The 16,246-nt window shown below is 49.0% G+C and overlaps 1 protein-coding gene across 8 annotated transcripts in view; it reads right to left on the reverse strand.

The window, feature by feature from the left end:
* Window positions 1-718: 718 nt before the first annotated feature.
* DGKG (diacylglycerol kinase gamma) overlaps window positions 719-16,246 on the reverse strand; it is a 257,067-nt gene continuing 241,539 nt past the window's right edge. For all 8 annotated transcript variants that reach the window (XM_052000062.1, XM_052000065.1, XM_052000064.1 and 5 more), the window contains 3 exons: window positions 7,222-7,342; window positions 5,177-5,237; window positions 719-1,566 (listed from right to left, as the gene is read on the reverse strand). In XM_052000062.1, the coding sequence (XP_051856022.1) occupies window positions 1,486-1,566; window positions 5,177-5,237; window positions 7,222-7,342 (263 nt within the window). In that variant the 3' untranslated portion in view covers window positions 719-1,485. The remainder of the gene's footprint in view (window positions 1,567-5,176; window positions 5,238-7,221; window positions 7,343-16,246) is intronic.

Raw genomic sequence — 16,246 nt, forward strand, 5'->3', positions numbered from 1 at the left:
GTCTCCCTCCCCCTTTCTCTCTTTGTCTCTCTCTGTCTCTTTGTCTCTGTGTCTCTGTCTCTGTCTGTCTGTCTCTCTATCTCTATTTCTCTGTCTCCCTCTCCCTTCTTTCTCTCTTTGTCTCTGTGTCTCTCCCTCTCTCTGTACCTCTCTCTCTCTCTGTCTCTGTCTCTGTCTCTGTCTCTCTCTGTCTCTGGCTTTTTCTCTCTCTGTCTCTTTGTCTCTGTGTCTCTGTGTCTCTGTCTCTCTCTCTGTCTCTGGCTCTTTCTCTGTCTCTCTGTCTCTTTGTCTCTGTGTCTCTCCCTCTCTCTGTACCTCTCTCTCTGTCTCTGTCTCTGTCTCTGTCTCTCTCTCTGTCTGAATCTGGCTTTTTCTCTCTCTGTCTCTTTGTCTCTGTGTCTCTCTCTCTGTCTCTTTGTCTCTGTCTCTGTCTCTGTCTCTGTCTCTGTCTCTGTCTCTCTCTCTCTGTCTCTGTCTCTGTCTCTGTCTCTCTCTCTCTGTCTCTGGCTTTTTCTCTCTCTGTCTCTGTGTCTCTGTGTCTCTCTGTCTCTCTGTCTCTGTCTCTCTCCCTCGTTCTTGCTCTCCCTCTCTCCCTTTCCCCCTTTGTCCTTTTCTTTCTTCTCTCCCTCCGCCTCCCCCGTGTCTCTGGTATCTCCAGGCCTTGGGACTGCAGCAGGAGCCCGGATGCTCTTGAAGAAGGAGAAGCCAGTGGCAGGAAGTTTTTCACATGCTGTTATTACACTGATAGGTAAAATAGAGCCCGAGTTTTTCTGCCTTCCCTCCCCGGTGCCCGAAGGACTAAGAAAATAAAGGCCCCTCTGCGGAGCGTCGGGCCGGCCTACTCCCAACGGACCCTGCCTGGCGGACAGAAGCTGGACGCGTGCTTAAGGCGACTGTTCTCCGAGCCAGGGAGGGCTCCCCAGCTCTGACCCCCATTGCCGCCTTCTCAGAAAACTTCCGGGAGCCATGTTGGGGCTCAAATGACCACCAGGAGACGGACTTATGCTTGCCGGCAACGGAGCCATGTTCTGAAGCCTCTAGGGCCATTTGTATCGGCACAGATGGAGCCTTGCCCAGTGTCTCTGGCCCGGGGGTGGGTGGGAGGGGGCGACCGCCTCGGCCGTCAGCTCGGTCTGGATTCTCGAAGCCCCCTGCGGGCAGGAAGGCGGATCTCGGCGCCCACCTGGGGCCCGGCAGGAGACGGGGGCTGGCAGCGGGGGGCCCGCCCAGCCCTGCGCCAGCCGCGAGGCCATCCTCCCTCAGCAGTGAAGGGGGGTTGCCATCCCCGGCTTAGAAGCAGACAGCTCGAGGCGTTGGATCTGTCCTGTCGGATCTCTTTGCTTCTGTTATTTGAGGGATGGTGTGAGTACGTGTGTGAGTGTGTGTGAGTGAGTGTGTGTGTTTATGTGTAGACTTCAGTTACTCCTCTTCCACTGCGATGGTTGGCTTGGGGTCTGTGCCCTCCCTTCAGAGGTCCCGGGGATTTTACTTCTTGAGGAAGAAGAAGCCGGGCTTTGAGGGGGGGCCCAACAGCATGGGCACCTGGTTTTTGTGGGTGATTTTAGCCTAAAAGGAAAGAAAGAGAGAAAGTGAATGAGTAGCACATGGACATGGGTCCCATGGAGACGATGCTGGGGGGGAGATGGGAAAGAGACAAGAATCAGAGAGACAGAGACAGAGATAGAGAGAGGGAGAGAGAGAGAGAGACAGAGAGAGACAGAGAGAAAGAGAGAGACAGAGAGAGACAGAGAGAGAGACAGAGAGAGAGAGAGACACAGAGAGACAGAGAGAGACACAGAGAGACACAGAGAGACACAGAGAGAGACAGAGAGAGACAGAGAGAGAGAGAGACAGACAGAGAGAGAAAGACAGAGGGAGAGAGAGAGAGACAGAGACAGAGAGAGGGGGAGAGAGAGAGAGAGACAGAGAGAGACAGAGAGAGACAGAGGGGGAGAGAGAGAGAGAGAGAGAGAGAGAGAGACAGAGAGAGAGAGAGAGAGAGAGAGAGAGATAAAAGGGAGAAAGAAAAGAAAGAGAAGAGCTGGAAGGTACAGGACCCCAGAGGTCATTGTCCTTCATTTTACAGATGAGGGAGCTGAGGCCCAGAAATGGGCAGTGACCAACCTTGGGTCACCTTGGGAGTGCCAAGGTCAGGGTTCACACTCATGTCCTGTGACCCCCAGCTCAGCACTTTCCCCCGGGCTGGTCAGAGGGTCAGATGGATGACTGCGACCGTTCCTTCTGGCTCTGAATCTAGGATCCTCTGGTTTTTCACTTTACAGAGAAGGACCCGGAGGTTCCCGGGGGAGGCCCCACGTGTCTCGCTGGGCCCTGGGCCCTCCGACCCCGGAGCCCCCACTGCTCTGTGCCCGTGCCGGCCGAGGGCTCCCCGGCAGTAACTGTGCTGGCGGCGACGGGCAGAAAGGCAGGGAGGCAGGAGCTGCCCACGCCCGGAGGTCCGCCTGCTGCTGAGTTGTGCCCTTGCCATTCTTAGCCTGATTGTTGGAGACGGGAGGGACCTTGGGGCTGACCAGAGTAAACTCACCCACTTCCCAGATGGGAACGTAGGGGTTGAGCGAACGATCACCCGAGGTCACGCAGATAGCAAGTGGAAGCGCAAGGACGAGACCCCGGGGCCTATCGATGGGTCCCCTGTGTTTCTGTGGCACAGCCAGGCCTCCGGTAGATGCCCAGAAGTTTGGAGGGTGTGCAGGAATCTCCAGGTCAGGAGGGAGCAATTTGGGGCCAAAGGCCTCCAGTCCATGGGGTCCCAGATCCAGGGCTTGGAGGGACTGAGAGTCCTGCCCCCCCTCCCCCTCAGGGTGAAGACCTCGGGGAGAGACCCCAGGCCGTCTAGAACGAGCGACATCCGGATCTGGAGGGCGGTGATGTCCAAAGAGAAGGACAAAGGTTGGAAGCCAGGCTTTTTTCTCAGGCTCTTCTGTCCAAATTCAGGCTAAGTTAAGTCACCCCAAAGGACAAAGGAGTGAACAAGGGACGGGGCGGGGGGATCTTCTTGGGGGGTGAGTTTGGGGACAAGCTTTAGAGGAGGAAAAAGGAGCTATCCGGGAGGGAAAAGGAAAAGCCCACTGGCTACTGCAGCGTAATGGCCAGGACAGAGGAATGAGCGATTTAAATGTTGAGGCCGGGAGGAGTGGAGGAGGCACTGTAGGGAAATGGGAGGCTTGGAAGGCCAGGGAGAAGAGTGGGAACTGTCACTGGCCCAGTGATCCAGGACACTTCCCGAGGACTTGTGAGAAAATGTGCTGATGAATTAGAATACAGATGGAAGATATCTATCTGTCCATTTGTCTATTCTGTCCTTCTGTCCATCTGTCCATCTGTCCATCTGTCTGTCTATCTTTCTATCTATCTATGCATCCATTTATTTATCTGTCTGTCCGCCCAACCATCTCTCTCTCTCTCTTTCTCTCTCTCCATCTATCTATCTATGCCATCTATGCCTCCATCTATTTATCTATATGTCTGTCTACCTACCCATCTATCTATCCATCCATCTATCTATGTCTGCATCTATCTGTTTGTCCACCCACCCATCTATCTATTTATCTATGTCTGTCTGTCCATCTATCCATCCATCCATCCATCCATCCATCCATTATCTATCTATCCCATCTATGCACCCATCCATCCATCCATCCGTCCATACATCCATTTGTCCATCCATCCATTCATCTTTCTTTCTTTCTTTCTATCTATGTCTGCATCTATTTATCTGTCTGTCCACCCGCCCATCTATTTATCTATGTCTGTCTGTCCATCTATCCATCCATCCATCCATCCATCCATCCATTATCTATCTATCCCATCTATGTACCAATCCATCCATTCATCTATCAATCCATCCATCCATCCATCCATCCATCTGTCCATCTGTTTGTCCATCCATCCATTCATCTATCTTTCTTTCTATCTATGTCTCCACCTATTTATCTCTGTCCACCTGGCCATCTATCTATCTGTCTGTCCATCTATTCATCCATCCATCCATCTGCCTGTTTGTCCATCCCCCATCCCTCCATCTATCCATCTATCTATCTTCCTGCCTATCTGTCAGTCTATCAATCTATGTATCAATCTGTCTGTGTATTTGTCTGTTTATCTACCCATAGACATACATATATACACACATTACACACACATATATGTATATACACTTACATACATACACACACCTATATGTATGTGTAAAAATACATACTCACACACACATTTGGATGTATGTATGGATACGTATTTGCTTGTTCAGTCGTCCGTGATTTTTTGTGACCTATGGATTTTGTCCATGGGGTTTTCTTGGCAAGACACTTTTGCCATTTTCTTCTCCAGTGTGACCCCATTTTATGGATGAGAAACTGAGGCAAATTGGGGTTAAGCAACTTGCCCAAGATCACACAGCTAATAAGAATCCGAGGCTGAATTTGAACTCAAATCCTCCTAACCCCACGCAGTTTTCTATCCATTGGCCCACAGAACTGCCCCAGATGTGTGTATGTACAAATGTTTGCATATACACACTATACATATGTATGTATGTATACAGATTAATGTGGGAACTGGTTTAGTTTAACTCTATATATGTTTACAGAAGGTTTTGTTTTGCTTTCTCGATGAGTAGGAGAGCGGAGTGGGAAGGAGAAAATTCAGAACTTAAAATTGAATGAAAAACAAAAGGAATTCAAAACAAAATCAGCCCCCGGTTGGCTCCCCCCGGCACATTCTCTCCATTCTGGGCAGTGGTTTGAGACCTTGTCAGGCCGGGGCCTGTGGAAGAGCCTGGTCTGAGTGATGGCCGGGACGAGTACTGATCGAGGGAGTTTAGTGACATACGGAAACCTGACTCTCAAGAGCGTCCAAGTCAGGAGGACCTGAGTTCCAATCTGGGCTCAGATACTTGCTAGCTCTGTGACCTTGGGCAGGTCACTTAACCCCAATTGCCTCCTCCCTCTCCAAAAAAACAACAACAGTGTCCAAGTTTCTGTATCATGAGCAGGGCAGGACTGGGGACCTCTGGGGCTCCTTCGGGCTCTAAGGCTGGGTCTTTGGCCATTTTGTGCACAGCTACATCCCAGCTTGCCTTTCTCTCAGCCAGCCAGTGGGCACCGGAGCCAGGGGGACGGCTCCTCTAACGGTGTCCAAGACGGGCCCCACTCACCGTGCAGGGCGCCTGCAGCCAGGGCTCCCCGTCCACTTGCATGGGCAACATCTTGGTTGTCCTAGAACCAGAATAGCAGCAGCAGTAAAAGAGAAGAACAGTGAGCTTTTCTGGTAGAGAGAATCATGGGATTAGGGGGAGGAGATGTCATGAATCGGGAAGGTTTGTCCTTGATTGTTTAGCGAGAGTTGGGTCATTCACAGGCGCTGTCAGGGTGAGACAGGATGGGGAGCTCCGGATTTGGAACCAAGGGACTTGTGTGCTCTGGGAGACATCCTCCAACTGCCAGATCCTCAGTTTCCCCCTCTGTAAAGTGAGGGAGTTTCATGACATCTCCTCCCCCTAATCCCATGATTAGATCTACGGTAACATCACTCAGCGTCCCTGCCCTTCAGTTCCCCATCTGGGAGAGGACACGGCTGCTCTAGATGACCCTGAAATCCCTGGCAGCGCCCGAGTCTGTCAGTCCCGAAGGCCGCCTGGGGGGAGGTGGGGCCCATTCCCGAGGGCACCTTCAAGGAACTCACTTTGAAGGGGGGTGGGATGGGGGATGGGTTTTTGTTTGACCCAGGATTCCTGCCAAATACTAGGGCTCCTTCATTATGCAAGGTGAGGGGCCCTGAGTTCTGTGATGAGAGATAGGTTAAATCACAGGGGTGAGGTAATACCTTTGGTTTGCAGAAAGCCCCTGGGGCCTGATTTCACCCGATCCTGCCTGTTCTGAGATTTGTCAATGCAGGAGTTTCCTGAATGGCTCCCATTTCCAGGAAGGGATGCTGTACTTGACACATTTACTTACTCGAAAATAATGGCGCCACATGGAATCCACATGGGCGTCCCTGAGCACTTTTCAGGGATCCTTGAGTTCAAAATTATTTTTGCATAATATTAAGATTTTAAATTTCTGAAATAGTTATAATTCACGTAAACAAAAACTACTTGGGGGCAGGGGGGTCTGCAATAATATTCTACAGTGTAAAAGGGCCCGGAGGCTACCAAATTTGAGAACTGCTGCTTTAGAAGGCAAGAACTAGAACGGGAGAAAAGAGGGCCATCTGGGAGCGGATTGAGGTTCCTGGCAGAAGAAAGGAAGAATCGGGATGATGGTGGAAATGATAGAGGAAAAGCCTTCTCCTGGATATGAGTTTATAGGAGAAAAAGGAGGGAAACTTTTTCAACCACCTTAATCAGTGTCCTAGGGATTTGCCTTTGGGGATTTTGAGATAGAAAGACAGAGACAGAATTAGAGACTGAGAAAGAAAGGAAGGGGAAGAGAAAAGAGAGAGAGAGAGAGATACACAGACAAAAGATAGAGAACTGGGGGGCACACACAGAAAGAAGGAGGGGGAGAGAGAAGTGAGGGATAGAGATAGACAGAGACACACAGAGAGACAGAGATTGAGAGATACAGACAGACAGAAGGGAGGGACAGAACCAAGAGAGATGCAGAAAGAGAGACACAGAGAATGCTAGAGTGAGAGAGAGGAAGAGAAGGAAAGAGAGACACAAACAGAGACAAAGATAGAGAGACACATACATCCAGACAGAGAGGGAGAGACAGAAACAGAAAAAACAGAGAGAGATACAGAGAGACACAGAGAAAGCTAGAGCCAGAGTGAGGGAGAAAAGGAGAGTGCGACACACAGAGAGATACAGACAGGCAGAGAGGGAGAGACAGAAAGAGACAGAACCGAGAGAGATCCAGAAAGAGAGACACAGAGAGAGCTAGAGAGAGAGAGACGGAGAGTAGGAGAGACACACAGTTATCTTTGGAGGTCTAGATATCATGCCAGCAGTAATTAACGGTGGCTGGTCATGGGGCTAGCCCTCCCTGGTCTCCCTCTTTCTTTTCTTTGTTTTTCATTTATTTCATAAACATTCATCAAACAATTTCTAACACATTATCTGCCCTCACGGAGCTTATGGTGTTTTCTTTATTCACTAGAATAGTTGGAAATAACATCCTTTTCTCCTCTGCCCTCCCACGATTTCTCTGTTGCAATAACCGAGTCTTTGGGAGCCCGCTGAGCGACAAGGTCACGTACCTGATGGTAATAGAGGCGCACTGAGCCAGCCTCTTCCCAGCGCTCTTCAGTCCGGTGTAGATTTGCCCCATCTCCATGGCGCCCCCCAGCCCCACCACTTCCAGAAGGCGGTCACTGAAATCTGTGGAAGATGGAAGTACCAAAACGTCACTATTCAAGTCAATGAACATTTATTCAGTGTCAACTACGCACTGGGCAATAGTGGAGATACAGGCAAAACCCCACCGGTTCCGGCCTCTAAAGAGCTTACTTACATTTTCTTGGTTCATTTAAGAGGCGAATTAAGCACCCAAAGAACTCCATGGCCCGAACCGGAGAGAGAAAGCTGGAAACTGCCCTTGGGGAGCCTACATTCTACTTAGAGGAAAACCCAGTTAAATAAATAAGAAATATGTACCATGTAAACATCAAATAACTCATTTCGGGGTGGAGAGTGGGGAGCCTAACAACTGGGAGGTTGGACAAGACCTTGTTTAGGAGACATTTGTACAGAGCTTCGAATGGAGCTAGGAAGTGGAGTGGAAGATTCTCTATTCCAAGGGATCTTGTCCTGGGATTGCCAACCAGAATCCATTAAAGCCTCTTTATCTCTCCAATGGAAATTTTCTTTTGTTCTTTTGTATTTGTAGCTGTTAATTCAAAATTTATCTCAATAAATCAATCCATCAATCAACCCATCAATTAGCATTTACTTACTGTGTGTTAGAGATATAGTTGGAAAAGTCAATATACAATATATACAAAACATAATTTTGTCCATCACAGTTTTACATGTGGGAGTTGGACGGGAGATTGTACCTTAGGAAGTACTCATGGGAGTGGGTTTATAAAGGCTATAGCAGGCAGGGTTTTCCAGACAGAGACACCCTTCCTGTGGGCGGTCCAGCTCCTTGGTGATCTGCTTCAATCCGGCCTGGGCCCAGCTCAGGAGACTCCATGATGAGTGAGAGGAGGCCCTTGGGTTCGCCGGCAGATTTATCAAGACCCCTGGAGTTAGTGGCCACCAAGGAAGAGGAAGTGAATCAGGGTTTGATTAACCTGACAATGCTTATGTTTGCTCTCTTTTTGCTGATTAAAACAAGCAAATGGACTTCCTTGATAACAAAACCAAAAGTTTTTAATAAAGATAGTTAAACTCAATGAAGATAGTTGGTAAAAGTCAGCATGCCATCCAAGACACATCAGCCCCTGACCGGTTCCTGTTGGATGGGCCTGTGCGCCGACATCTTTCCTGGGATCAATGGGCAGCTTTCCTCCGTTCCTGTGACTCGCTTTTTTTGTCTCTTCCCAGGGCTTTGGTCCTCCCCCCTTGCACTCTCACTCCCATCCTCAGTGTGGCTTGAGAAACTCCCATCATTAAAAGAAATCATGAAAGGAGAAATGCTGGTTTAGGAGAGAGCCTCTGGCTCTCTGAAGGAATCCGGAGCCAGTGAACAATGAATGGCTAAAGCTCCAGTAATTTAATTAGTTCCCCTTTGAACCGGGCTGAACAAAGAGATTGGGATCAGCTTTGGAGGAACTTTTTGTGGCATTCAGGTACTGCTTTGAAGAGGGGGGGTGGGAAGGGGAGAGGAAGAAAGGAGAGAGAGACAGAGGAAAGGAAAAAGGGAAAGGAGAGAGAGAGAGAGGAAAAGAGGAGGGGAAAGGAGAGAGGAAAGGAAGAGGGGAAAGAAGAGACAGAGGAAAGGAGGAGGGGAAAGGAGAGAGAGGAAAAGAAGAGGGGAAAGGAGAGAGGAAAGCAGGAGGGGAAAAGAGAGAGAGAGGAAAGGAGGAGGGGAAAGGAGAGAGAGACAGAGGAAAGGAGGAAGGGAAAGGAGAGACAAGAAAAGAAGAGAGGAAAGGAGAAACAGAGGAAAGGAGGAGGGGAAAGGAGAGAGAGAGGAAAGGAGGAGGGGAAAGGAGAAGACAGCAGGAGGCTAGAGAAAGAGGAGGAGGAAAGGGGAGAAGGAAGGAGAGAAGTAGGGATTGACAAGAGGAGAGGGAAGGAGAGAAGGCAAGGAAGAAAGGAAGAGAATTCAAGTTAATAATCATTTATGAAGTGCTTTTGAAGTGCCAGAGCTGGGGATATAAAGAAAGGCAAAAAATAGTGCCCGTCCTCAAGTAATTTATAATCTAAGGGAGGGGAGGGATTAGAGAGGGAGAAAATTTGCAAATAGCTATTGGATAACTAGAGATAATCTTGGAGGCTTTCCAGGGTTTTGGGGGAAAGTTTCTTGAAGAAAACAGGATTTTAAGTGAGATTTTAAGGAAGCTGGGGAAACCAGGAGGCCAAGATGAAGAGGGAGCAGGTTTCAGGAGTCTGGGATGGCCAGGATCAGAAGATGGCGGGTCTCATTTGAGAAACAGCAGTAAAGCCAGAGTTACTGGATAGTGACGTTCAGGGAGCAAGGCGTAAGAAGATAGGAAAGAAGGGGAAGGGTCAGGTTATGGGAACTTTGAGAGCCAAACAGAAGATTCTATATTTCACCCTGGTGGTAATAGGGAGCCATTGGAGGTTATTGAACAAGAGTGTGCCGGAGTCAGAGCGGCACGCTGTTGTGAACTGGGGATAGACTGGAGTGGGGAGAACCTTGAGGTGTGAGGTGATGAGGGTGACAGCAGTGTCAGGAAAGAAGCAGAGAAAAGATGTCCCAGGTCAAATCCACAGGCTTTGCCACAGGTTGGCGATGGTGGGTGGTGGGTGAGAGCCGGGAGATGAGGACATCTAGGTTGTGAGCTGGAGAGACTGGGAAGATGGCAGTACCAACCCTGGCTATAACAGAGACGTCAGAAGAAGGGAGGGCTTGGTGTGCGTGGAGATAATGAGTTTAATTATAGGAATTCAATTTGAGATGTATGGAGATGTGAGGCTGGAGTCTAGAGAGAGGTTAGGGTTGGATAAATAATCCTCTCTTAGAGATAATAATTGAATGTATGGGAGCTGATAGTCACCAAGCAAATACCGAGGAAGAAGAGGACCCGGGACAGAGACTTGGGTGAGGGGGAAAGGGGAACACTCCCAGTTAGCAGGTGGAAATGATCAAGGAGAAACGGCCCCTTTGCTTGCTTGGGATTCTTTTCCCAGCAAGGAGGGAGAGATTTATTTCCCCTGACCCCAGCGGTGACCCCAAGGGCAACCCCAGCAGGGAGATGACTTAGGTTAGAATGGCAATAAGGAGCTGGCTGCTTGTCCAGGGTTAGCCCAAGGGGGACCGCAGGCCCCACTGCCCTCTTCTGCCTGTTTCCTGTCCCCTGTGACCAATAATCCTGAGAAATGGGCATTTCCGGCTTGAGGGGTAAGCCTGGGGGTCAAGAGTTCCAGATGTCAAGGGTCAGGCTGACCAAAGGGAGGATCGTTCTTGGAGGTGACGGCCAGCGTTGCCAGTTGCTGAAGGGACAAAGAAACCGAGGCTCGAATGGGCAAGACAAAGGGTCACCCCGAGTTGTGTGGACAGTGCAGAGCTGAGGTGAGGGCAGGAGGGAGACACCTGTTCAACTCCTCCTGCCTTTCCTGGGCAGAGCCCGAGCTTCCTGGCTAATGAGGTGCTTTATGTCTCTCCTTTTAGGCTGTGTACTCTGAGCTGTTTTTGGAAGTTTATGTGGCAGAGGAAATAAATACGTGGTTAGTTCTTTTTCTAGAAGGAATTAATTTTTGGAGAAAGAGAAAGAAAAAGGAGAGTCACTGAGTGAGAGAAAGACAGAGAGAGACAGAGACACACAGACATACACACAGAGGGAGGGACGGAGAGACAAAGACAGAAAGACAGACAGAGGGAAAAGGAGAAAGAGACCCTGACCGCCTTTTTTAAGGTCAGACACTCTTGCCCCTCATGGGAAATCCAAATCTGGGTCCCATTTAGAGACCAAAATGGGGCCCGTGTGAGAGGCGGCCACCTGGGCCGTGGGGTTTCCAAGAATCCCCTTCACTATAAGGGGTCACTGAGCCTCTACTTGAAGAAGGCACCTCTAGGGAGGGCAAAGCGAGAACCCGAGGCCGGCCATCCTACTTCCCGATCACTCCAGTGGGTAAGAAGCTTTTCAGACCTAAATCTTCCTCTCCTCTTCCCACTCACTGCCTGGGAGGGAGCCAGGAGGTCACAGTATCTCCGAGAAACTGGCTTTGGGCTGGAAAAGCCCTCAGAAGTCATTTGGCCTGGCTCCTTCTCCAGATGAGGAAACTGAGGCACAGAGAGCTCAGGACTTGTCCCAAATTACATGGGGAGTGAGTGGCAAAGGAGGAGCGGACCTCGGGCCTTTCTCTGCTCCCGGGGCTGCTCGGTGAGCGAGGGTGGCAGAGTTTTTCCGGGCAGACAGGTGCCCGTCCCTGGGAGGGCCCTCGGGGCAGAGACAAAGAACAGAACCCCCCGGATCCTCTGGGAGCTCGGCTCTTGATGACTCGGCGGGCGCTTGGGCAGCCTGTGCCATCCCCTGTTGTATTTATTACCTGGCTATGTATTGATGGAGTCTGGAGTTTCCATCTTAGTAAAACACTACGAGGCGCTGGCACCCCCGGCACGGGCTGGTGGGCGAGACGCCGACAGTAATGAACAAGATGGCATATGGGCGATGAGATCATAGCAGCCCAGCCTTGGAAACGCGGGGCCGCCCTCCAGCACAGGGAGCGATGGGCAGCTAGGGGAGGATGGAGGGGAGGAGGGGGAGGAGAAGCAAAGGTCGCGGACACCCAGAAACTTTCAATATTCAAATGGTGCTAATTATTCTGAGCCTCTCCAAGCACTGAGGGACCCATCCTGACCCACCAGGTGCCCTTTCTCCCAACCTTTCTTTCTGTCTTTTTTTTTTTTTTTTTCTTTTTTGCTGAGGCAATTGGGGGTAAAGTGACTTGCCCAAGGTCAACCAGCTGGAAAGTGTTAGGTGTCTGAGGTTAGATTTGAACTCAGGTCCTCCTGACTTCAGAACTGCCCCACCCCCAACCTTTCTGCCTTTCCTTTCCCCCCCATTTCCTGGTTAGACTTGGACCAGCCTCCTCCATCTCTTTCTTGAAGGAAGACAGAATTCCTGTTCCACTCCCTCAGAGCCACTGGCCCTTTGTCTTGGGTGGTAAGAACTGAGGCCCCGGGCATTTGTTATAAAGACCCTGGATGGAGCTGGAGGTACACAGTCAGTCCCTGCCCTCAAGGCGCTGACCTTCTATGGGGGAGTTGTAAGGGGGACACTGACCAGTAAGAGCCTTAGAGCACACTCCGTGTTTGCTCCTTGGATCAGGAACCTGTTCCCGAAGTGCCAGAGGGCCCTGGAGCCCCCAGGACTCTCCCTGGGCACTAACTGATTTTTAAGACATTTAACTGGCTGGGGTGGAACCGAGGGTACTTGTGGACGGCTGTAATGGCACCTTCTGGGGACCTCTGGTCCGGGGCCTTTGTACTGGAGGAAGAGCACTAGGGAGCTAGGGGGGTGGTGGGTGCAGGGGCTGGGAATTAGGAGAGAGCAGGAGGAGCTGCTTCTGTTAGATTCTTAAAGGAAACCTGTATGGAAATTAATCAACAGACATTTATTAAGCACCTACTGTGTGCCAGGCACCCGGGATATAAAGACACACGTAAAGGTCCCTTGCTTACAGTTTAACGGGCAGTACCAGAAGTATGTCCATAAGGATAAACCCTAAAAGGAAAGAGAAGAACGCAAAAAATACAGTAGAAACATGAGTGTACCGGGTTTGAAAGAGACAGCGGAACTAAGGAAGGTAGGGAAGGAGAGAAGGAAAATCTACTGAAAGGGGGATGGGGAGTGAGAGCATTCTAGGCGGGGGGACTGATAATGGGACAAAGGGGAGAGGGAAAAGGCCGGCAAGGGGAAGGTGCCAGGCTGGGTTTGGTTCTGCTCTTCCCTCCTTTGGTACTTCTCCCTTAGCCCATCCCCAAGGCCTTTCCCACTTCTATCTGCAGCCTCCCCAATCCATCCTGCAGACGTCTTGCCAAGTTAATCTTGCTAATGCACAATGGGCGGTGATGTGACCCAATTAGCTTTCCAGTGTTCCAGGAACCTCTCCAAAGCCCGGGGTGCAGAGCAGCTGCAGAAGGGCATTTCCTTCCTGGGAGTTCCCCACCCTGATGAATGACAGGGCAAGTTTGAAAAAAGGACAGGTTAAAGGAGACTGCTCCCTCCTCAGAACTATTCAGTGGCCTCTGCTCCCACAGCACGGTGGAGTCTGCCATTCGAGGTCCCCCACGATTCACCTTCCCCAACTCCCCTTCAGGGGCTCTGAATGGAACATCTCAGCTTCCCTCAAACACCACCCAGGGTTCTCTTCACTTCTGCCTTTTGGAAGTTGGCCCACATGGTTTCCAAGGTCCCAGCTTTAATTCGATGCCATTCTACATACACGGGTTCGCCCTTCTTCTTAGTTCCTCTTGTTGAAATCCTGAACGTCCTCCAGGCCTGAGTTACATGCTTCCTCTTCCAAGAAGCCATTCATGATTGCCTCTTTTCCCAACGTGGCTTCTTCTACTTCCTTTGGATATTCCTCGTGTTACAGAGTGCCAAGTTGGATGCCCTCGTTTCAATGCAGTGATCGGTCCAATCGGGAGTGGATTTCCCTCTAATTACTTGGATCTGGCTTGTGTTTGGCCCCATCTCCAAGGCAGTTTTAGCTTATTTCAGGCTCTCTCCTGGGGCTCATTCAAATCAGCCAGCCCTCCAGAGCCCTTACTAATGGACATTTGAACATAAAACATAGTTATTATGACATGTAAAGAACAGAAATGTTAGCAAAGGAATAGGATCATCTACTTTCCTAACATGCATATATGTCTGTCTACATAGATAAATATATAAGGAAAAGAGATGGTCCTATTCTTTTATATATATGTGTATATGTGTATATAAATGTGTGTGTGTATGTGTGTGTACATATATACATGTATATATACACTTTATTATGTTATATTCTTTATTATTTTATAATTATTTATTGAATTATTATATATTTATAAATTATCATATTTTATAAATGTATTGTTTACTATATTGTATCATTTATAAATATATTATATTTATTAGTCTACTCTATTTTATATATATATATATTCCTTTTAGTTGTTGTTGAGATGTTGTTGAGACTCTTCTTGATCTTATTCGGAGTTTTTGGGAACCGATACTGAAGTGGTTCACCATTTCCTTCCACAACTCATTTCACAGACGAGGAAACTGAGGCAAACAGTGCTGACTTGCTCAGGCTCATACAGTTAGAAAGTGTCTTAGGTTGCATTTGAAGTCCCAAAGGTGAATCTTCCTGACTCCAGGTCCTGTATCTATTTTGTCTCTCAGCCGCTCCCTTCTCCTTAATTAGACTCTAAACTCCTTGAGGGCAGGGACTCTCTTTTATTCCTTTTTACATTATTCATTGCCAGTTCCAAGTCCTACACATAATAAGTAATTGCTGACTGTTGAACCTCAAAATGAGTCACCTCTAAGCAACTTTGTCCTAAGAAAGTCCCTTTTCCTTTGGGAGGTTCCAGGTAGAATGGGAAGAGTCAACAATGGCTGGGCCTTCCCTGGTAGCCTTTGGGGCAGACATGCAGAGAGGTCTCCATCAGAGCCATCCAGGAGCTGTGATTTTTCCTTAAGATTCTCCATTCCCTTGCCCCAGAAGAAAGAGAATAGTGGTATAGTGAAGAGAGGCCACTGGATCCATTCCCTTGCCCCAGAAGAAAGAGAATAGTGGTATAGTGAAGAGAGGCCACTGGAGAGACACAAAGACCTGGGTTCAAGTCCTGATACATGATCCTGGTATCACAGTATCACAGGGATCCAAGCTGCAGAGAAACCCTGATCTGAATTGGAAAAGGGGAGTTTTCTTATCTGGGAATTCTCCATCCTGATGAAACTGGACAGGCTCTGTCCCTAGGCAGCCTCAGAAAGGGAAGTGTCTGGGAGATGGCCAATTGTGAGCACTTCTTGTGAACCACAGGAGTCAGAATGGGAAGGGGTTTCTCAGTCACTTAAAGCCAGTTCCTTTGTATTAGGGAACGCCCATTAGGATGACTAGGTCCGAAGTTTGGGGGACCCAGCCTTTGAAGCTTGGTCTGCAGGTTCCCTTTTTCCCACCACGCCTCGGTGCCAGATGTGTCAAGGTACGATATGGAAAATGAGAAGGAAACCAAGGCACAAGTGGAGTCCAGTATAAGATTGCTGGGCGCCATCTTGCAAGCTAGGAGAGTTGTGGGTCTAAACACCTTCTCAACTGAAAACTAGGGAAATAGAACTGAGAGATGCTGAGGGCCTTGTCCAAGCTCACCTAAGAAGTAGATGGTAGGATTTGAACTCAGGTGCTCTACTTCCCAACCCAGTGCTCATTCTCCTGGGGAGAGAGAAAGGAGGAAGCTTAGGGCCCTAATTATTGATGATTTCCCTATTCTCTTTACCCTTCAACAAAAGGCACTAATTTTGGATGTGGATGTGAGATCTGTATGAAGCAGACAAGCAGCAGGGAGCAGGGGATGCTTACTTAGTGTTCCCTAACATGTGGGCCTCCCTTTTCTGCCGTTACCCTGAAGCCGATGAGGCTGGTGAGGGACTGATTAGCTTAAAGTCCCATCAGGACATCAAACAATATGGAACTTTGTGACCTTCAATAACCCAGATATTGGGATATGTCTCTGGTGGCCAAGGAATGACATCAGAAGGCTGGATGGTGGTGAGAGTCAGGAGGAAAAGCAGTCAGGAGTCACCAAAAATCATGGGGTTATTATAGTATTAATTTTGAAATTCATAATAAAAAGCAATTCTACAACTAACATAAGAATGAGATTAGAAGGTTCAATTTATTTCCTGTCAGTTAATTTTGATTCAAATGAAAGGGCATTGATTAAGCCCCTACTGTTTATCCAGCCTATGCTTGGTGCTGAGAGTATAAAGAAAAAGTCCCTCCAGTTCTGGCCCTCAGCTAGCTTACTTTCTACCAGGAGAGAAATGATATAAACACCAAATCACAGGCTAACACTTCTGAGGATGAGTTTAAGAGCTGCTAGTATCTGGGGTCAAAGATGAAGGAATTACATCCTCTTGGTAGGCTCCTTCCTCATGT

The sequence above is a fragment of the Antechinus flavipes genome, chromosome 4 (genome assembly GCF_016432865.1).
Source record: "Antechinus flavipes isolate AdamAnt ecotype Samford, QLD, Australia chromosome 4, AdamAnt_v2, whole genome shotgun sequence".
Classification (NCBI taxonomy): domain Eukaryota; kingdom Metazoa; phylum Chordata; class Mammalia; order Dasyuromorphia; family Dasyuridae; genus Antechinus; species Antechinus flavipes.